Below are 23,404 nucleotides of genomic sequence, written 5' to 3' on the forward strand. Positions count from 1 at the left end.
TGGGATTAAGACCCTTCAAAGACCCTTAGTGGGGACTAAGGTACTTAAAATCCGGCCTAGAAGGAGTGGATAGCCTAGAGGAGGGCCAGAGTGTGGTCCTCAGGACTGGAGCCACTCTTGCCTGGGCATGAGGGTGATGCTGGTAGTCACAACTCACTAGAGGCCCCTTGTAATTGGAAACCATGAAATAATTTCTAGTTTCCAAATAAACCACCAGGTCCTTCTAGGCAGAGGTTAGAGTTGTTCAATCTAGAGAAATAAAGTTGCACAAAATCTTACAGATGCCCTCAAACTATTCCTAGAAATAACTAAGGTCCTTGCTAGAAGAAACAATTATAGTACAGTAGAGAAAAAATACATGTAGTACATTATAGTACAGTAGTACAGTAGAAAAAAAAATTGCTTAGAAAATGACTCTCATGCCTGGAGATTTATAAGAAAAGTATCTGCCACAGAGGAGACCAGAAGCTTGACAAACTCCTCTTTCCAAGTTCATGTTAATGCTAGGATTTCTGTTTTCCTTCATGGGATTTACTTTGATGGATGATGCAGAGGGCAGTGGAAGTATCGGTAGGTTCAAAGGACCACATGCTCAAAATGACTTGTCTGATCTTGCAACCTAATCATACAAGTGTGGTGCATGCCAGGAACTCTATGTTAAGTAAATAATGGTACAGATGATAAGAGGTGGTGTAAAAAAATCATGAAAGTAGAAAGTGATGATGTCATAGTGCCAGATAAGCTGGGTTTAGATAACGCCTCTGCAATTTACTACTGGTGGGGCTTAGGTGAGTTACTTTGCTTATGTGAGCCTTGGTTTGTTTCTAAACAAAATAGGGATCCAAACAGTATCTACCACATAAAACTAGTATGAAGATTGATTAAGATACAGCATGTAGGCCAGGCGGGGTGGCTCACGTCTGTAATCCCAGCACTTTAGGAGGCCAAGGCAGGTGAATCACGAGGTCAGGAGATGGAGATCATCCTGGCTAACATGGTGAAACCCCGTCTCTACTAAAAATACAAAAAATTAGCCAGGTGTGGTGGCGGGTGCCTGTAGTCCCAGCCACTTGGGAGGCTGAGGCAGGAGAATGGCATGAACCCAGGAGGTGGAGCTTCCAGTGAACCAAGACTGCACCTCTGCACTCCAACCTGGGCAACAGAGTGAGACTCCATCTCAAAAAAAAAAAAAAAAAAAAAAGATACAGCATGTAAATAACTCAACCCAGTGCCTAGAACCTGATAAGTGTTCCAAAATACTGCTTACCTGTAGTAATAGAAGTGGTGGTGGTGGTAGTTGTAGTATGACACAAGTACAGTAGTACTAATTGTTTTCAGGAACAGGCAATAATTGTAGCAATATGAGGTGCAAGCAGATTACCTGGTGATATGGTTTGGCTGTGTCCCCATCCAAATCTCATCTTAATTATACCTCCCATAATTCCCACATGTCTTGGGAGGACCTGGTGGGAAGTAATTGAATCGTAGGGGTGGGTCTTACCCATGCTGTTCTCTTGATAGTGAATAAGTCTCATGAGATCTGATGGTTTTATCAAGGGGAGTTCCCCTGCACATGCTCTCTTGCCTGCTGCCACATAAGACATAGCTTTGTTCCTCCTTTGCCTTCCACCATGACTGTGAGGCCTCCCCAGCCATGTGGAACTGTGAGTCAATTAAACCTCTTTCCTTTATAAATTACCCAGTCTCAGGCATGTCTTTATTAGCAGCGTGAGAATGGACTAATACAGTTGGATTCTGAGGCTCACTGTTCTTAAGTCTGGATGAGAAGGAGCCAACTTTAGTGATAACTGAGATATTGGGTAAAAGAATCCTTTGGGGGAAGGAGATGATATATGGATGAAGAGGCCTGAAAAAACTGTAAAATGACCAAATGGAACTGGCAGGGAAACATGAATCATTCATGCCTTCATGAGAATATGCAGCACTGTGTCAGCAATGCCTTGAGCATAGAGCCATCCCAAACCATGTAGGGGACACCAAGAGAAGCTTCTGAGAAAGCTCTCCAGCATACTCACAGTTATGAAGACTCCACCTGAGTCACTGCAGCAAGTCAGTGACATCTTAGATGATAGAAGATGGGTCACTTACTGGCAAGACTGAATCAACACCCCCCTTAGCAACTGTCCCCATCACTGGCCAAACTTAGGTACTACACGATCTGTAGATGAATCAGTTCTAAATTAAGCATGAAGATTTCCAAGTTAGTTCAAAACGATCTAACATCTAGACAGAAGGTACATATCAGAGGACAGGAACATAAGGAGTGAGAAAAAATAGAAGGCTATGTTCTTTGAGAAAACTATTTTCTTTTGAAAGGCAGGACCTATTTTTGCAAAAAATGACTGACTCACTTTATTTTTTGGATCACTGAAAAGGAAAGAGAGTGTGTGTAATGGATTGCTTTACAACCAAATAAAGATGTCATGTGTACATTAAGCTTTCTAACTTGGTTTATATTATTCCAGCTACAAAGAAAATGCACACTTGAATCTAAGATTGATTCATTTCTGGGTTGGATTCTCTAACGTTCTTTCTACTATTATAAGTAACTTCTCGAAAACCTTTCTCATGCTTTCTGGGACTCAGGAGCATAGTTCACCCTAACATGCCCTCTGACCTGGTCACCCCAATTCCTCCTCTTGTTCCCAAGGGCTGTGAGCCTCACTGCAGGGTTATTGGCTCTTTGGGAGTAAACTAGGAAGTTCCTGAGTTCTCGAAGTCTTTTGTCACAGCTTTTCCAGTTCCTAGGCTTGTGTTGGGGGACAAGCACTCATGGTTATTACCAGGAGCTCAGAGAGACCACAGTTCAATTCCCAGCTCTGCCACCTGGCTCTGCATGACCACAGACAAGTTGCTTAATCACTTAGAGCTTCAGCTTCCTCATCTGTGAAATGGGAGTACTTAGAGGCCCTAACCCTAGGATTATTGGGAGGATTAAGTGTGACTATCTTTGTAAAGGGCTTGGCTCAGTGTCTACCCACATGGCAAGAGCTCCACAAATGTTAATTCTTACTCTTTCTAATGGAGGAGTGTTTGGAGTTATTTATTTAGATGTCCTAGAAGTTAAGCCACTGGAATTTGATACTTTCGGTAATAGAGAACTGTAAGCGCCAGCCAAACTCAACTTTTCTTGCCTCAAGGCCCATTCTTTTCCTGTCATAATGCTCCCATTCATTACCTTTTGTTGTAATTGTTTGCTTAACATCTGTCTTCCCCAGGAGAGTGAATCCTGTGTGTGTCTTTTTACATTGCTGCATGCCCAGCAGAGCTCTTGATACAGAAAGAGATGTGCAATCATTATTTGTTAAATGCCTGAAAGACTGCTCCACAGATTGAATAACTGAGTAATTCAATGAAAAAAAGAACAAACTCAATGATTGAAGTTGGCCATTTATATTCAACTGGAGTATATAAAAGTACTTTGCTAGCATGACAAGAGGTAGGACTACAGAATTGTAGATTTTACCTAGGAAATAGTAAAGTCTTTAGAGGAACACATAATAACCATTTCTGAATATATTGAAGAGTTTAATTCTGTTTTTGCTACCCATCAGTGATGGGATAGGGAGTAATACCCTACGGCAAAGCACTCACTTCACATTCACATAGCCCTCAAATTGTACATCCCTCCCACCCTCCATCATAATCCAGGATCTGTTTGACAGCTTCTGACTTCAGTGTGACTATCCATGTCAGATGACGTCATTGCTAAACCATGTGTCTTTGGTTGTGAGAAAAGCTGGGAGAATCAACAGGAAGGCCCAAAACTTTTAAAGCCTAATTTCTGATAAGTAAGAATCTTTCCTGAAATCTCCTACCCATTCTTTTCTTCTGGGTGAGCTCATCCAGTCTTTCCAGAAAGACTGATCAGCAGCAAGGCATTGCTGGACTTTGTCAGGGGGATTTGGTGTCTTCATACCTTGTTCATCAGCCACGAACACACTCATCTTTCAGAAGCTTTGGAATTCTGCCCATGGCTGTCTGGAAATTCTGCTGCATTCCCAAGGGGCCTCTTGGGATGTGCATGTTTAGTCACAGAATATCCAAACTATGTTTTTAAATTATTACCTGCCTTGTGGGAACAAACTAAAATGGCCATTGAACAACATGCTGACTATCCTATTTTGCTCCTAAAAATCTGTGATTGTGATAAGTGGAACACTTACTTAGTGCCATTTTTTGTCACTAGGGAAGACTTGACTCCCAAATGTAGCCTGAGCAAAATCTTAAATGTCACTGGAAAGAGTTTCTCAGAGAACCAAACATGATAGCTACCTACCTGGCAATTAGAAAATAATTATACAGTACAGCTACCAAGTACCAAACAACTTCTCCATGCCAGGCACTAGCTGCACGCTGTTCATTTCATCTGTGTGCCAGGACTATGAGGTTGGTAGTATTGCCTCCATTTTATAATAGGTGGATTGAGGATCACGGTAAGTAGCCAACCAGGGATTTGAATCAAATTTGTCTGACTCCAAAGCAGGAACTTCTACCCTCTTACAGGTCATACCAGCCCACTGAGATGGGGGGCGGGGGGCACTGCCCACAAAGTGGAATATAATGGTGGAATCAAACTTAAGCAGAGTACCATAGTGCCTAAAACACAGAGGGGAGAAGAGGAGAAGACCTCTCATGCACATGATCCTAGCTTTCTAATAGATTAACTGTCATCATGCGGGAAAGGGAGAGCCTTTCGAATAGATTCCAGAGGCTGGAAAAGCACAGAAGGGTGACAGCCCCAGGAAAGCAGATGTCAGCCCAAGGTAAAGAAGAACCTTCTAACAGTGAGAGCTGTCCAAAAGTACTTGGAACTGGCTGGTAAAAAAAAAAAAAGGAAAAAAAAAAGAGCTGCTTGCCATGGAAAGCATCCAAGCAGAGGGAAGCACACCCTGTTGGGATGCTACAAAGTTGGGGGATACGATACCTTTGAGGTTCTGTCCAGCTCCCAGCCCCTCTGTTTGCTTTGGGAAGATGTTTACTAATCCCCCTTGCCTGCACGCAGCTACTCCCTATTGCAGACATGCATGTAAAAGAATCTTTGCAGAATCAGTCTGACAAGACAGTTTCATCTCCCTGATGATGAAGAAAGCAATATGGGGAACTGTTATTATGAATCCAATTCATGACAAACAAAGAAGAACTAGGTGGACATTAAAAAGGAAGGGAATCTTGGGAGAACTATGGGTGTGACTCTGTGCCAGGCAATGGGTGGGTGCTCTATGCACATCATCTCACTTCAGCTAGATGCCTCCCTCTTGATGCCGGGCTCATCCTCCCTCTTGATGCCGGGCTCATCATTTCCATTTAACAGCCAGAACAACCTGGGAGAGAAGTCCATTTGCCTGTGGCCACATAGCTAACAAGTGATGGAGCTAGGGTTCAAACTCAGATATGCCTGACTTGGAAACCCTCCCTCTTTCCTCAAAAGTATGCTGCTCAACCCAGTGAGGGGAAGGTGAGACAGGGCACTGAGAGGACAGTAGGCAGGACAGGTAAACTTTGATGGGCAGCAAATGAATAATGAGGCTTCAGCACGGAGTGAGACATAAAGGACTAGGTCAGAGGGACATGCTCGGGCAGATAATTTCATCACTGAGGAAGGGTGAGAAACTGGGAGGAAATGGATCAGGGCAGACATCCCCTCCTTCACAATTGAGTCTAATTTTGGCCTTGAGCCCAAGCTACAGAAATTATTTCCAATCACAAATGATGCAGGTTCATAGACAGGAGTTCAGACACAGGTAACATTCAGAAGCATCTTCACCATTTTTTTTCTAGAAAATGACATGATTTCAACATCCCATGGGGCAATGTTGCCAGGTAACATCATGTTTTCCAGGAGGCATTGGAAAATTAAAATGCCAACATGGCAAACAGAATGGAAAATGTGATAATGGGAAAAATGCTAAGGCTTTAATTATACTGATTTTTATCTCCTCTCTGTCTCTTAAGTTCTCCTGGAGAACACAGGTGCTATAAGACTTCCCTCCTCCACTCACTAATTAGAGATTCCCTGATGGGAACATTCCCAATTTTCCCTATTTACTGGTGGGTAGAATGTTATTCTAAACTGGAATGTTATTCTAAATAGGCCACATAATTAGGTTATTGAGGGTCACCTACAATTAGCCCACAGGTGTTAAGTGATGGGTAGGGAGGAGAGGAAGTGGTTTTTATTTCTATCCCAGGTCCTGTAGCACAGCACAGCTTGGCACATAGTAGTTACCCAAGAAGTGGTCACTGGTATTTTAGCTGTGGTTTTGTCCTTTTTCTCAGTGCTAACTTTGAAGTCTGACCCATGTGGGTTCAATTTCAGGCTCTGCAACCAGCTATGTGACCTTGAAAAAACTACTTAACATCCCCAGGGCTCAGTTTGCTCTTCTGCAAAATGGAGATAAGATCGCCTGACTCAGGAGAGTGTCAGGAGGATTCAGTGAAATTTTGTGTGGCTAGAGCCTGGTAATGTCATGTTGGTGGTAGCTCAGAAACAGCACCTGGTACCAATTATCCTGAGCATGTCCCTCGAAGCTGACAGTTCCCTCTTTGACAGGCTACTGTAAATCCGCAACCCAGCCCCCTGGAAGCTAGTTCACCCCTGCCACTACTCTCCCTTTCCCCCAAGAATCAAAGTGATTCTTAGACTAAGAACTTGAAACTGCTGTATTGCTCCTTAATCCTATTCAACACACTTTCTCAGTGAGTCATAGCGACACCTGATTCCCTGAGGGACACATAGATAATGACAAGGACTTGGTTATATCCCACTGCAAACTCTACCTTTGGGTCAGCAAATTACAGAGATTCAGCTCAGTAAGAAGGTCCAGCTCAGCAAATTGCTCTAGGTTCCCCACTACCTCACACTCACACCTAATCCCCAAAGAATCAAGAGGAGATTAATGCAACTGGTCCCCCTGGTCCAGGAATCCAGGCCATCAGGGCTCAAACCATACTTTTGCAGACAGCCCCAAATCCACTCCTCACAGCAAGCCCTACTTTTTAGGGGCAATTTTTATTGATAATTATTTTAATGACAATATTTTTCTTGCATCTTCAACTTACAAGTCATTTTTATGTATAGGTATTCCTGAGCATAAGAAGTCCGATGGCTCAGGATTAGATTAGCTGAGGGAAAAGCACAACATAGAAAGTGAAGGAAACCACTCACGAGAAGTGTTTGCCCACCTGTCGCCTCATGGCCCAGTGAGAGGCCCTGGTGCTATTTTCCATGACCCCGTGAAAATATTGATGGTGTTGACTGTTGGCATCACTCGTGTTCTTTGTGTTTCTTTAATAAGGCTGTTCCCATACTTGAAGAGGCCACATTTTTAAAGATGAGGAGACCCTGGCACAAGGGACTCAGTGCCTAAAGTCACTGTCAGTGGCTGAGGAAGAACTCAGCAGTCAATTTCCTTATGACTCAAGAGCAGCCAACAGATCAATCTAGAAGGCTGCTAAATTTTTGTCTTGTCTTCCCAACACCTCAAACTGATTTTCCTATTCTAATTCATTTCCAAGTCTTCAATTCAATTATTTTAATTAATCCATATACTAATAGACAAAGATAATATAAAAGAAACATACTGGGCAGACTATATCTGAGCAAGCCATCTAAGGCTGCCCTAGGATCATCTCTCAAACTCACTGTTGTGTCTGCGTGGGTTAGTGTTCTGGCTGGAAACACTCAAAGGGGTAGCTGGAGGGAGTTTAATGAAGGGGTTATTTATAAAGGAGAAGGCGTGATTCAAGGACTCCCCACTGGTTCCCACAACAGTGGGAAGCAGGGACCACCCCTAAGCCTGAAGAGGCCAAGGGAGAGAGCAGTCACCAGACCAATGGGAGCTGTGGCTTTAGGTAGGGAGGATGCCAACCCCTCCAAAACCCTGCCTAGCCCAACAGGGAGGCAGTGGGAGAACAAATACACCCACCCCTGATCTCCTACCTCAGACTGGCTGAATCCAGTGGAAGACAGCAAAGGAGTTCATGGATGGAGTCCAAGGGTCAACTTCCTGGGCACAGAGCTGGAGGAAGAGGGAAGAGAGTGAATCTGAGGGGTACATGGAAAATATCCAGAATAGTTCCCAAAGGCTGGGGGTCCAGTCTCTCCATCCTTGTCCAGGCTATGTCCTCACCCTGAAACCAGGGGTCTTCTGAGCAATCCCAGGGTAAGTTTGGATTCCAACTAGCAACGAGGCCTGGAACAGCTTACTTAACCCAGCAGAGCTTCAGTCTCTCATCTGCAAGTAGGAATAACACACTTTCCCCTGGGGTTTTAAGGATTAAACTTATAAAGCACTAATGGCACATTGGAAATAAAAGGCATGTGTTCACTTCCTTCCAGTTACCCAGAATGGGGGCCTCTCCAATTCTGCTGCCCGAAACAAAAATGATAGAGGCTTGACCACATCCACACACACCCTCAGAAGATGGATAGGCTGGATGTGTCATTAAATAGTACACTAGTTAAATTAAATGTGTAATATGATTAAATCCTCCAGGACCATAGCTAGAGTCATCTCCTACATGCTAGAATAAGAGAAAATGCTGCTTTAAAAATGAGATACTCAGCTTATGGCACTTAGTGCCCCAGGAAAGTATAAGAATCAAGAATCAATTAAATGAAACCTTCATTTAAAAATAGGTACCAAGCTTTTTTACTCCAAGAGAATTAAATCTTTAAAACAGAACCAGGAAAGATGGGGATGATAGTGCATTGGTTTTCTACGCTATGTAACAATACCACTAACTTCACAGAGACGCCAAAGTATCTTGTTCAAGTCACCCAGCTTGCCCCTGTGATGGAGCTAAACATGCAGATTTTCTGGGACTTAGGCATATGTGCCTTCCACTCCCTTATCAATCTGTCAAAGAAGGGAATGACCCCATTGCACCATCAGGTGGGATATGTGACTGATGTGCAGAGCAAGTTTATCACTTTCCCCCAGTAAATTTTGACAAATTTGAATTGCCAGATGATGGTCAGTCACATTTTTAGCAGAACCAGGATCAAAATGCAGGGCTCCAGAGTCCTGATCTATTGTTATTTTGTAACAGGCACATTTTCCTTGTGTTTCCACTTCCCTTGTCAAAGACTGCAAGGCAAGACACTGTTTGGGACCAACAATTATGTTCTGTTTTTATCCAGATGTTTTAGCCTTATAGGCAAAAACTTTTCTGGTTCTAAGAGATCATCCAAAAATCTGGAAAAAATTAGACAGTTATTCTAAAGTGAAAGTTACCATGAAAATGACAGGAAAGAAACCAAAAACCTTAAGTTGTGAATAATTCACATATATATGGTAAAATGATGGTCCACGTTGATACAAATTAATGTAGAAGGTTCTTGTATATTTATATTAGTTAATTCAGATATACTGTGTTCCATGGACCATTTCTGTCTACCGATCCTTAAGTGTTAGTTGTGTTCAATGAATACAATATGTAAAAAAAAATATCCAAATAGGATTTGGTTATAATTTAATTTAACTAGTATACTATTTAATGATATAAACAGAACATACTATTCATGTTTTCACATCGAAATAACTTGGGCCCTGCTTGCTACATTGTAATAGTAAAAACATCATTATGAGCCATGATTATTGGGAATTTATGAAGATGTTGGCATGAAACCAAAAGATCTGGGTTCAAAGTCTTTCTAGTTCTGCCCCTTTCTAGCCTTGTGACTCTGACAAAATCACGTGTGCCTCCCAGTGCAGTGTTTAGAACACATGGTAGACCATACTGCACCAATTAATTACCAGTTTTTAATTGCTCAGTTTCTCCACCTGAGAGTGAGACATTGTGAGTTACTGGCTAGCTTTCCATTAACGCCTTTTGGTGTCCTTGCTGTGAGTAACACAGTAAATCAGACACTGCCATTCCCCTGCTTAAGACTCTCTATAACTGCTCTGCTCAATATGGTAGCCACCATCCAGATGTGGTTGATGGTAGCTAGATGGAAGCCACCAGCCAGATGTGGTTATTGAGTTATTTGTGATGTGGCTAAACTGAAGACAGATATGCTGTAAGGGTAAAACACACACCAGATTTCAAAGACAAAGCACAAAAAAAAGTGTAAACCATCTCAATAATTTTTATATTAATCACAGGTGGGAATGACAACATTTTAGTTAAATTGAGTTCAATAAAATATATAATAACTATTTCACCTGTTTCTGATTTTTTTAATATGACTATTAGAAATTGTCAAATTACACACATGGCTTGCATTGTGTTCCAGTGGGAAAGCACTGATGTCTAACCTCCCACCACTTTCAGAAGAGAATGTAAACTCCTTAGCATGGTTTATAGGGCCTACATGAGCCAGCTCCTGCATGCCTCACCTGAGGCTCCTCATACCATTCTCCCTGTCCCACCACACTGACCTCATGATCCCTCAGACACACCACACTTGCACTCACCTCAGGGTCTCTCCACTCATGACCCCATCCTCCTGGAATGTTCTCTCTATGGGGACTCTACTCACAGCTGACTCATTCTCCTTCATCAGGGCTTAGTTCACACACCACCTGTTCAGCCAGGCCATCCTGGATCCCCTGATCTAAAACGACTACATCCAATGAATTTCTCCATTTATTTCCTCCTAGGCACTCACTGCCATCCTTAATTACCTTATCTAAATATCTGTCCACTTGTTTAATGCCTGTTCCCCGCTACACACATTAGAATAGAAGCTATATGAGGGGAGGGGCATTTCCTGTCTTATTCACTGTTGCATCTTCAGCTCATGGCCTAACCCACAGTATTTCCCAATTCAATCTTTGTTTGTTTGTTTAATTAATTCATTCATGAATGGTTAAAAGAATACAAAACTCAGAGTCAAAAATCCCAGTTAGGACAAGACCAGTGAAAATGAGGACAACAACAGCAGCATCTTAATCCAAGTGCTTCCTGTTTTGCTTATAATTGACCATCTGCAATCATTATGGAAGCAGTGCAGTATAGGTGAAAGGGTGCAATCTGAAGTTAAAAACTCTGAATTTAAATTTCAGCTCTGCCACTTGCCAGCTGTATGACCTTTGATACAGCCCTGGGACTGTTTGGGATTTCTGTTTTCTCTGAGACTGGTTGTCTTGGAGTTCAAGTAAGATTAGGGCTTTGTCAACCAGAGAGCCCCAGAAACAGTTATTAGACCAAGATGTTCTCCAAGGAGAAGGATTCTTTTATTTACCTTGATATCTCTAGCGCCTATCAGAGGGCTTGGCTTATGGCACGTACCCCAAAACTCCTTGATAGATGAATGAATGCTTCTAATAAGCCCCAGTGTCAAAAAGCAATGACCCTTCGAGAAATCAGATCTCTACTCTTTCAACTTGGAAAAGATACCCAATTTTCTTCCAAAGAGAGGTGAAGAGGACCTCAGAGCTAGAGTGAGGCTCAGGTGAAATAACTATATTTCCCTCATTCTCCTAAAAAGTCCCAAGTTGTAATAGTGTGTCCAGGTGTCCGGCTAAGTCTCTGAATACAGGTCCCCTGGAACAAGTGGGTCAAGTGTAAGGTTTAAAGTGTCAAAGTCAGAATCCTCAACTGAGGAGACAGCAACTTCTAGCAGAGAGCAGGGATCCCCTCTCTGCCTACAGCAGGTCTTTTTCCAGAAAGGAGGGAATGAGCCACCCCGAGCAGCAGCTCCTGACACTCGCATTCTGAGAAATTCTGAGAAACAGCTGCAATATCTGCCTCCTTAATTGTACCTGGAGCCAAGGGTAAAAATAAGGAAGGGGAGAGACTCTTGTGGTTGGAGCTATTAATAAATAGTGTTAAAGTTAATAAATTAGTATTATTTCATGGAACAATATTTTTTCAAGATGAGGCAAGGAGGGTGGCTGGGAAGGGAGTGGGAAATGACTTCACTGGGCAGGCTTTTGCCTGGTTTGAAAGGGATAAAGCTTGCCTTTGTTATATTCCTGGCTTCTGTTCCCACAGCTCTAAAATATAAAAGCTTCTGACATGACATCCTGATTTAGCACTATTGTTCCTAGGATTTGCTACTGAAAGGACTATTCATGTGGAAACCTCCTCTCCCAAGCCAGGCTTCTGTTGACCACTGTTTATTTACATACTGGTTTAACATGCAGCCCACCTTGGAAGTTTGGACAAACCAGGCCAGGTGTGCCATTGCGCCATCTCTCCCTATTCTTACCTTGCCTGCTTACTGCATGGAGGTAGAGAGTAGAAGGTTACCAGAGGTTGGGAAGTGGTGGGCTGGGGTGTCAGGGAATTAAGAGAGGTTGGTTAACGGGAACAAACACAGTTTGATAATAAGAAAAAGTCTAGTATTCAATAGCACAGTAGGGTGACTATAGTTAACAACAATGAATTGTATACTTCAAAATAGCTAAAAGAGGCTGGGTGTGGTGGCTCACTCCTGTAATTCCAGCACTCTGGGATGTTGAGATAGGAGGATCACTTGAGGTCAGAAGTTCAAGACCAGCCTGGCCAACATGGTGAAACTCTGTCTCTACTAAAAATACAAAAATGAGCCAGGTATGGTGGCTCATGCCTGTAGTCCCAGCTTCTTGGGAAGCCAAGGTGGGAGAATCCCTTGAACCTGGGAGGCGGAGGTTACAGTGAGCCAAGATCGTGCTGCTGCACTCCAGCCTGGGCAACAGCGCAAGACTCTGTCTCAAAAAAAAAAAAAAAAAAAAAAAAAAAAAAAGCTAAAAGTGATTCGACATGTCCCTAATACGAGGAAATAATAAATGTTCAAGGTGATGGAAATCCTAAACACCCTGACTTGATCATTACACATTGTAAGCATGTATCAAAATATCACATGTACGATCATTGCATATCAATTAAAAAATATATAAAAGCCAGAACCCAACCTCTATTCATTTGCCAAATGTGTACTGAGCCTATATCACATGCTAGGTACTTGAGGATACAGCTGGGAGCAAACAAGGCAAAAATCAATTATAGCAGAAATCTGTGAAAGAAGAAATAGGTCAACCCTCATCTTGGAAAAGAAAAGCCACAAATAGAAAGCCCTTTCCAGGAATGTGTAATAAAAAGTCACAATTCAGGATCCCTGGCCGAGATTTGGGATGACTGGAGACAATGATAAGAACTAAATTGGAGGAGGCTTTCAAAAGGAAAAAGCCTCCAGCAAGAGACAGCCCCCAGAATGGGAACTGCAGCCTCCCCCTCTCAGCAAATCCCTCCCGAACGGTGTACTTCGGAACCACTGTTCAGTCTCTGTGCAACCGAGTTTTATTTTAGCCCACAGGAGCCCTGGTTTCTAGCAGGGGGCACTGGAAAGAGGCGTTACAGGCCGAACCCCTCACAACAGAGACGGCAGTATTCTCTCTAGGATAAAAAGGGCTTGTGTTTAATCCTCTGTCAGGGCAGGGGGAAATGCCTCTAGGAATCCAAGTTTGTGGAACCGGCTCAGCAAAGAGATGTGGCTTTATGGGCAAACAACATGACATAGAGAGAGGAACCTGGCCAATTCTGTCTTATAAGAGTAGTTATGTTATGTGTTGCAAGGACTCCACATTCCATGGATTTGTGAACTCAGATGGAATCTTGTTTGTCCAGGCCTGCATGGCCCCATTTATCTAAAAATTACTAACTTACCAGTTTATAGTTTACAATCCTGTGCCCCCCCCAAGCCCCACCCCCATGAGCTCTCTCTGTCTCTTACTCTCCGTCTCTCAGGTTAAAGCCTTGCTCAAGAGTTCAGCTGTGGACCAGTAATTCTCTCAGATTATTTCCTCATCTATCGTCTTAGAGTCATAATAATAATCATACCTGAGATAATATAAGCATACAACAAGACAATATGTCCTTAGGAGCATCTCTAAGATCAGGACAGTGATTTCTTGCTCATGGAATAGAGAGGATTTATGTTAAAGCAAGTTATGAGAAAGCAGTTTAATACTTTACAAATGTTAAGTTAAAAAAATTCATAACTCGCTGAATCTTTTCTCCTCTCTGGGTACTGGAGAACTCGCCCAGGTTTGGGAAAAGCTAGCCAGCTCCTGCAAAACACCTCCTCCCTCGGCCCTCCCCGCGCCCCCTACGACCAGGCAGAAAGGGTGGGAAGGGGAGCACAGCTCAACATTTATTTCTGGATCCAGCTCACTAAAAATACCTCGGCCCTCCTGTTTGATCACTCTCCCTTTTGACCTGAATGGATCGCGGGAGCCGCGCCGTCCGCCCCACCCTCGGCCCGTTGCCCTTTAAAGGAAAAGGGCGTGGGGACGGATTCCTGCCGCTCGAGGGATAGAAGCGAACCGGGCACTCAGGGGCCGCGGCCATGCTGACGTCAGGGCAGCCAGCGCTCCGCTACGCTAGCGGCCACAGTGCAGAAACCTTCCGTCAGGGACAGCCTCGCGCTGCGACTGGCTGGCCTCGCGCGAGCGCCTGCGCGGAGTGGCTGGCGAGGTTTTAGAGGGAGTCCCGCTCTCCAATTAAAGCGGCCCAGCTGCGCCTGGCTGCGCATAGAGCTCCCTCCCAGGCCCGCGAACTTGGCCATTCAGCCGCCGCTGTCCCCGCTGCGCGCCCTCGCGCCTCTGCCTGAGAAGCCAGGCGCTGTTCCTCCACCCCAGAAGAGGATGGCAAAGGTGGCTAAGGACCTCAACCCAGGAGTTAAAAAGGTGAGCGGAAAGCTGTCTGTATTTACCCAGACTCATTCTTTTTCTTGTTTCCCCTTCCCATCTGTTCTCGGAAACTTCCCAAAAGGTAATGAGAAGGAAACTCTTTAAATTCCAGAACTGCATGGAAAACAAATAGTTGGGGATACATGTTTGAGCTAACAGGCACACACATCCCAAACCCATTGTTGTGTAAAATATTTGCAAAGGGTCTTATGTCTTTGGTGATGCTAGTTAAAATTTAATATTTAATTAAGATGAAACATATATATATAAAATCTTATGGTCTGTAAAGGAAAAACCCCTAGCTTCCTCACTCCCTGTCCTCAGGTGGCTGAAGTAAGGGTTGAGGGCATGTAATATTTACTCATAGTCTCCCTTTTGCTATTATCCCAGTGTTTTGTGTGTTTTCCCCAGTACACACACACACACACACACACACACACACACACACACACACGCACAGTTTCTTTAGTTGGTGATGTTGGCAGTGGCAGCAGTTCCAGCATAAGGGAACTGATTTCTGTCCCCAGGGTCTGCACGTTTCCCTTTCAAGAAGGGCTGGCCCGGAGCCCAGAAGGTCACGGGTAAACTCCTTCACAGGAGCCTGCGGCTGTGCCTATAGCTCCAATATCATTTGTTGCTTACCTGAATGCAGCTGAGAGAGGGCACAGGCTGGAGACTTAGAGAACATGTGAATGGGAAGGGAACAGAGAGACAACCTAGGCTTTACAGATGGGGAAACTGAGGCCTGGAGTCACAGAGAGTTGGTTCTAGCAGGCAGCTGACTGTAAGGAAAGCCCTAGGTATCCAGACTCAGTTCCTGCCACTTTTTAACTGCACAGTATTCACCAAGTCACTTTTCTGAGCCTCAGTTTCCTTGTCTCTGATGTGGGGATGACAGACCTAACCTCCCTCAGGGCAGTGGTAGCGGGGATATTGACACTGTGAGTTAATTTCCCAAAGCAGTAGTTGTTAAACTCTGATTTCACAGGATTTAGTCTTGCAGGGCAAAGTCTTCCTTAAACATCTGCCATTAACCTGCAGGATAGAATGAGAGGGGGAAGAAAAAAGACTGTGAGAATCAAACTAAAGACACAAACAGCCACTTAGAGGCACAGCATTCACCATCTAATTTATAGCTGTGATCTTTTATAGACAATTTGCCCAGACCCTATCACAGAGTCCAGTGGATCCTTCTAAATGGGTATACCAAGTCACATTGAATCTGGGCATTTCTCTGGAATGTATCATGCTTCATTGCATTTGCCAAGCTATTTGCAGAATCAAGTCATTTCCCTTTCTACAGAAATTACCATAATACTTTAGACTCTTAGAAGATATCTATTAATCTCTACCTAGTAGTGAGTTATGCATGCAATGCTCTTATTTCTCTATACATTTTTCTGGACTCCTTGAGGACGAACCTGTCTTGTTCATCCCTGTTCGAACATAGCACACCATGCCACACAGCAGGACTCAAAAACGTATGAGTGAGCCACGAGAATGTCTGTCCAGCTAAGACCACACTGTTTGCATAGGCTTCATTTTATGCATTATTTTTTAACTTGTACCATTGATATTTGTGTGTCTGAACTGCCTCCCCAAGTTCAGACACAGAATAGTTCCGGGCTAACGGTGGCAGAGTTCCATTGTCCTCTGGAAAGTGAAATGATTCTGAGTATTTTTAACATAAGCTGGTTTATGGTTACTGTATGAGGTGAGATGAGGTATATGGAGACTCCCCCTCCTCACTGCTGTCCTGGGTTGCCACTTGGAGGAAGCCTTGTTTTTATTTTCCTTTGCATAGGGGAGTGTGATTATCCTGATTAGAGGTGGAACATGTTCTCCTTCTTGTCACCCCCTAGTGCCAACTTCCTTGGCCTGCAAAGGGTTTGTTTTCCATTTAGATCCAATTACAGGCTTAGAGAAAGAATGTGGTGGGTAGAGATGAAAGGGCAGATATTTTTTTACCTCTTGGGACTGCGACAATCAGGAGGAAGATCACCATTTTGTAGGTTAACCAATGCCTTCAACTCAAAATGTGGAGGGGAGGGAAGAGAACCGACAAGCTCCTCTTGCTGAACTGAATGTCACAGAAGTGATTAAGTACTACGTGATATCAGCAACATGCTGAAAAGTTTTTACTGCATATTTATTTTTTAAATCTGTAACAGTGGGGGGGAGGTTTATAACATTTGGCTTCAGGATGCATAATCACACTTAGACATTTTGAAACAATTTCATAGACTCTTAGAGCTACAAGGGGCCTATTTACAAAATAAGAAATGGCATACAGGCTCTTTCCATTGCCCTACCCCCAAGGGGGTTGGGGCAGGAATCCCCACCAACTGGATAGTCATAAAAAGATCTTCAGCAGAGAGCACAAAATCTAAAAACTGGAGTAGACTTAAAGATCATCTCACCAACCCCAGGCAGGCTAGGGAAAGAGACTCACTAGGGGCCACATACATACATCATGGCAGACCTTACAAGTTCCCCAACTTCTCTCTTTCTTTCTAAGTAAAATGCTACCACTGGCTGCTCTTGAACCATCTTTTTTTTTTCTGTTAGGATAGAGAAGGTTTCCTAGCCCAGACGGTTCCCTGAAAATGGTGAAATCGCCAACATGTCTTAATAACAAAGGGCCTTGAAGGCCAAATGCCATTTTTCTGGGTGAAATCAATCTCAACTATGGATTTGTTCTTGTTGATTAAGGATGCAAATTATTAGTGTAGGCTTTGGCTTCAGATCTGGGTTAAGTCCCAGCTCCACCACTTACTAGCTGTGTGCTCTTGGGCAAGCTAATTAACTCTGAGTCTGTATCCTCACCTCATTTGAAAGTTGAAGAAACAGTAACAACATCTACCTGCCAAGGTGGCTGTGATAATTAAGTGAGATGATGTACATAAAAGGCTCAGCATATGAGCACTCAAAGTTAGCCATGGCAGTCCTTGGTGGTGGCAGTACATTTCAGTGGGTGCATGGATGCTGAAAGGAGTCTTTTGGCAAATGAAGGACACTTTTATTTATAACTGTCCCCATCTGAAGAGCACCCAGCTTGCACTCAGCTGAACCTAAGCCATTGCTCAGCTTTGACAAGCTAAGACAATGACCAAATGCTGTTGCCTTCATTCTCACCCAATGGATGCAAAATCTGCTTACGTGGAATAGTCTTCCCTTCCGAATGTGGATTGCCAGTTATTGAGCATTTCACTTTGGAGTTATATAATGTTGGGTCTGGAAGGGGAATTGGAGTTCCTTACTTTTTAGATAAGGAAACTGAGGCCCAGAGGGATCAAGCTCCTTGTCAGAAGTTGCAAAGAAAATGTACTGAAGCCTATTAGGTTCTGCAAGAATACAGACCCCTTGACTCTCAAGGAGCCATCTGTAGGAATTTAGAAGGGATTAGAAGAAAGAGAGCTAGGAGCCTGTTCATAGTTGACTGTGCAGTCACCAGTGGGCTGGCTCCACAGGGAGCCAATTAGAAATTCTCACCCCTCAACAAAATGCCCACGGGGCGTTAAATGATGGTAATTCTAAGTGCATTGCCAGGTCCACCTGGATGTCTCTCTCCATGCTTCTCTACGTCACATCCCTCTTGGCTTTCCTGTCCTTCAGGCTAGGCCTTCCCTCTGTACTCAGCCCTTCCTGCTTTCACCTCCACTTCCTGCAGTGTGCAAAACTACTGGCACATCACCCGGGTGAGCTGATCCAATGTAAACACGGCTCCTCGAGAATTGTCGTTGGCTCCCTCAATCTTAAAAACATATTAAACTGTCACTTAAAGACCTTAATAGCCAAGACATTGGAGACATGCCCATAGGTGTATAAGCAACTTGGCCCAAAACAGAGCCTTATTTTTTAAAAACAGAAATAAATTATCCAAGTCCCTTTTAAAGGCTCTCTAAAAACAGATGCTGAAACCATTACTTTGTAAATTGCAGATTTTTGTCCTAACCTGCAGGTGTGTCTGACTATGTGGAGTTGGGGGCTGACAGTTGACTTTCACCAGTGTATCCGCCACTGTGGTAGTGGGAGGCAGGGAGGAGCTTCATCAGATTATCTTCAGGCTTTAATCTAAGCCATCTCAGCTCCAAGGCTAGGAATTTGCTCAGAGCTTACCAACACTCCTACGAGTTGGAAAGTGGAAAAATGACTTTGGCATTCCCCTCTGAGGATGCTTGGTTTGATCCTTTCTTCATGCAACTGACCAAAGGTGACAAGGATGAAAAAAGAATAGGCTGAAATCAGCAAAGGCTGGGGACCAGGAAGGAGGGGCTGCACACAGGCTTTTGTGTGTGTCTTTCCTTCTGCCCTTACGCAGGCCACTTCCCAAGAGGAAAAGGTAAAGAGTGGAGAAGTAAGGGAATAGTTCCTCTCACAATCCTCTAGAGCCGAGAGGGCTCCAGGAGAAGTATTCGATTTGACTTTAGGAAGGCAAATCGTCCTTTCTTTTCAACTTCGCATTCAAAATAGCTTGTGTGTCTCATAAAGTGGAGATTTGCCATGATAAGTAACAGACCTTGAGAGCTCTTATCTCCCGACCATTCATCCAACACCATTTAAATCTTTATTTTAAGAACAGATTTCTGGCAGGGGCGTGAGTCATTATAATAACTGCAGGCATTTACTCACTGGGTGACTTTGGACAGGTCACCTTTCCTAGGAAGTGGCAGAATTTGGGTAACAACCAGGGTTCTTTCTGCCTCCAGCCCACTGACCTTTCCTTTATACCAGACCATCTCCCAAATAACAAATGATTATGAAAAAATAGGCTTAAAACTTCGTTCCACTGAAAGCGGAATTGTGAAGCAGCTTTTCAGGACATCCAAAATGAAGAGCCAGCTGTTGCTCTTGAAGAACCTTCGTTTAGAAATATCCTCACATCCCCTACCATTTGATAAGAGGAAGAGTATTTGCCCAGCTGCTACTATCTCACCAGGTGCAGGGCCACCAGCTACTTTTGCAGGACTCCTTCAAGATCACAACATTTCCTTAACTCCACATGGAACAATTGGTGTGTCCCAAACCATTCTTGAATGTTTACACATAGCAATAGCGTAGATCTGCAAAAGCTCTAGAAAATGCTCTCTATAAAGCTTTTATAGAAAGAGTTACATATGAAGTGAGTCTCCTATGTCCACCAAGGCTCCTTTAGTGGCTGAAACACAAATTTAGTATCTAATCCTGTATATTTGATGCAGAAATTGTGTTTTCACAAAAACAGAAGTGACAAATCAATTACCGTGCTTTGTGAAACTCCCAGATCAACTCCTTGTCTCATATCTGCTCTTTTGTATGAGAAGCAAACCCTTTTACTTTTTTTTCTCAGAAAAGAGAAAGGAATCTGTTCTTGCTTTTATTACCTATTTGGATTCTTGCCTCCTAAGATACTTATTCTCTGTTAGGACAGGCCAGTTTGGGGCTAGGCAAAAGAGAGGAAGGAAAGACGTCTCTAAGGGTCCAGAGATGATTGACATTTTCTTGTGTGTTAGCTCTTTAGCTTCAAGGACTACCATGCAAAGATATTTGTGTCCTTTTTTACACATGAGTAAGACTAAGAGTTTAAAATGACTTGCCTAAGGTCACGTGATGACAGATTAAGAACTCAAACTCAGGCCTCTCTGACTCTAAAACTTTAGTTCTTTTTACTCTACAAGAAACAGAAGGCATTCATAGAAAGCAGAAATCTGGTGTGGAGGGACTATGATTATTACTGTGACTTTCATACACAGATCAATTTCTTCCAGCCCACTGAACTCATTGATAGTCTGGTTCAGAATCTTCCCAGCATTTGCAAAATGTTGCCAGGCATCTGCATCTCTTCGATAGCTCTTGGTCACCACCAGGAGTATACTGTTACCCACACCAAATCAGAGCCATTTCCTAGGTATAGAATAAAGACTTTCTTGATTTCTCCTGGTTTTCCAGAAGGCTAATGGACATCTCTCAGCAAAAGACTAGTAGAGAGACCTTTTAAAGAATAATACATATTATCCTAATACTCTAAAATAATCCTAGAGACCTTGTCCCAGAGCTTTCAGGAAACTCTGGCCTGGAGATAAGGTTGGCCTTGACATGCACATTTCTACATGTCTGGTCAGCCTGACCCATGGCCTACCCAATAATATGTAAATCATGACCGAGCCAAACATGGCCTGGGCCTCCACCAGGAGACATGCTTTAAAAGGAAGTGTAATTGCTAAGGGAGAATAAACAAAGGCTCCATTTGGCAAGTAACTCCGTTGAAGGACAAAGGAGTGCCAGTGTCCAACTCAAGGCGGCTGTTTCAAATCCACATGCTTTGTGTATAGGTTTTGTCTCCTCCTCCTGTTTAAAAAATATTGAGTCCTTTGTAAAATTTATCTTTGGAGACAAATGCTAATGAGACATTGTCTAAAAGAGCTGAGCAGAATCTTGTTATCTGCTCATTCAACCCCTTCATGTCACAAATGGGACAGGGGGAAAAACGGCATATCTGAAATTTACAAAGAAAAAAATGGCATATCTGAAATTTACATAAGAAATGGCATACCTGAAATTTACAAACTTACATTTACTTGAGTGGTGCCACAACCAAGATACATTGACTCTCAGCGTCTTTTATGAATGAAGGAGAAAAGAGTGTCTGCTGTATTCTGTCACTTCCACATCCAGAGTGTCCCAGTTTTGTGTCAACCTCATACCCTGAAACTCAGAAGTTCAGGTGGACATTTTGACTGTGAACTTAGCTTTGGCCACAAGGTCCAAAAGCCACTTCGAGGAGCCATTAAACACACAGCATTTGCAAGCACAAAGATCTAGGTGTGACCTGCAGTTCTTCAATTTGCCAGGTCTGCAAACTTTGCCAAGTTAATGATCCTCTCTGGACCTCTGGTTCTTCATTTGAGAAAGATAGCTAACCATAGTTCTACATTAAACAATAGTTTAATGAGGTAAAGTGCATAAAGTGCCTGGATACATAATATACCCTTGATAAACATTTTCTCTTGCTCTTATGGGTATCCCCTCTCATCAGCAAGATGCAAAAATCCCATAGGTTATTAACTATTGGAATGTGGAAGACCAAATTCAGTTTACCTACATCACATGGGGCTTGTAAGCTCTCAGACTGCAGGACCTTCTCTTTGTAGTTAAACTTAGACCTAGCCATAAATATGCTCAGGCCACATCACATTGCAAAATCATGAGAATAGCCACAATTCATCTTGGGTGTTTCCACAGCAGCCCTCCCCTGTTCCATTACCCCATTACCGGTCTTTCCTTCCAATGTCTTGCTTATAAGATAGGGCAACAGTCACTCATTTCTTTATATAACAAATATTTATTTAGCATCTGTTATGTGCCGGCCACTGTGCTAAGTGCTGAATACATGACAATGAATAGAAAAGCTTTGATCCCTGCCAAGTAAACTTGAGTCTGGTGGAATTTATTTTTCATAAGGCAGGAGACAGGTCAAATAATGTCAGTGTTCTGTGAGTCTTTGTGTTCCTTGACCTCTCCCCTCCCCAACACACCCACATACCTCTCCTTCCTTTTCCAACCTCCCTTTCCACCCTCAGATTTTCCAGGACACATACCTTCAGAGCCACATCTCAACTCTGATCATCCCTACAGTGTAACAGTAGAAAGAGTGTGGTAGTTCTCCCAGTTGTCACATTTTAAACAGGGCCTTTGGGAAGAAACCACCAGAGGCACTGAGTGAAAAGGAGTCTGAGGCAAGGGGGACTATTGGCAGCTCTCAGATCCCACCAGCAGCCAGTGGTCTCTCAGCCTTCCTACAGCGATGTGGTGGTAGGCCAGTTGTCTTTGCTCAGCATATGTTTGCTCAGCATATGTTTTCAGAGGCAGCTGAACATTTAGATTGTATTTTGCATAGTATTGATGTCAAGGACACCAAAGGGCAGGAGTATAGGGAAAGGGCTCTTGGCTGGCTAATGACCTCATAAGAAACCTGCCCTTAGAAGAGAGCATCTATTTGGGCTATATGACTCAGTAGCGTTTCTAGGTACTGATTCATGAGGCTGACCATCCAGGTGACTGACCCAGGCAATCTGCTGGCTGAAAGAGGTGGAAGGAAAGTAGATCCCAGCTCTGCCCTCATCCTGGAGGAGAGCCACCCCTCCTACCACGGCACGTGGGTGCTCCCCACCCCAACCCTGGGTCAGTGGCCAGCCAGTCTCCTTGTTAAGAGGATCTGACTCTAATGTGGGGAGAGGTCAGCATCTGGGGGCTTCTTATTTTAGAGGAAGTATAAGAGAGAGATGTTTTGAAATCTTATTAGTGGATAGAGGGGAGGCTTTTAACCTAGGATCTATAGATAGAATTGAGGGTGTCAGGGAACTTAAATTAGGAAAAGTATTGCATTTTTTATCCCTAACCTATAACTGAAATTTAGCATTTCTCACTGCTATGAATAATGATAAATACCCTAGAAGTTTAGCAGCCCCTATGCCTTTCATACCAATGGAAAGCAGGTATTTTTATATCACATTACAGCTGAGATAGATCCTCATCCTACCATTTATACTAATCCCTGCTCTGAAATAACCATAATTATACCCACTGCTAGATCATATTCATTAACTTAGTAAAGGCACATCTGTTACTAAGTCACAAATTTGTTTTTATATATTGATACTATCTCAGTAATGTTGGTTTTCTTTGCATTTTTATCTTATGCATTTAAGACATTGTCCTAAGAGATATTCTCATGTCAGATAAACAAAGAACCTAAAAATATAAAGACTCTTTCCACATCA

General features: G+C 43.2%; 1 protein-coding gene and 1 long non-coding RNA gene across 2 annotated transcripts in view; one reads left to right on the forward strand and one right to left on the reverse strand.

Moving 5' to 3' along the window:
• The window catches only part of LOC112425903 (uncharacterized), a 537,838-nt gene extending 523,437 nt beyond the window's left edge, over positions 1–14,401 (reverse strand). The window contains exons 1-2 of the long non-coding RNA XR_011620212.1: positions 14,138–14,401; positions 7,964–8,042 (exon numbers count right to left, since the gene is read on the reverse strand). This is a non-coding gene — a long non-coding RNA (uncharacterized lncRNA). The remainder of the gene's footprint in view (positions 1–7,963; positions 8,043–14,137) is intronic.
• A 67-nt stretch (positions 14,402–14,468) lies between these two features.
• The window catches only part of LOC105477640 (LIM and cysteine rich domains 1), a 67,104-nt gene continuing 58,168 nt past the window's right edge, over positions 14,469–23,404 (forward strand). The window contains exon 1 of the mRNA XM_011734203.2: positions 14,469–14,642. Within this exon, the coding sequence (XP_011732505.1) occupies positions 14,601–14,642 (42 nt within the window). The 5' untranslated portion in view covers positions 14,469–14,600. The remainder of the gene's footprint in view (positions 14,643–23,404) is intronic.

The sequence above is a fragment of the Macaca nemestrina genome, chromosome 2 (assembly GCF_043159975.1).
Source record: "Macaca nemestrina isolate mMacNem1 chromosome 2, mMacNem.hap1, whole genome shotgun sequence".
In the NCBI taxonomy this organism is placed as follows: Eukaryota; Metazoa; Chordata; class Mammalia; order Primates; family Cercopithecidae; genus Macaca; species Macaca nemestrina.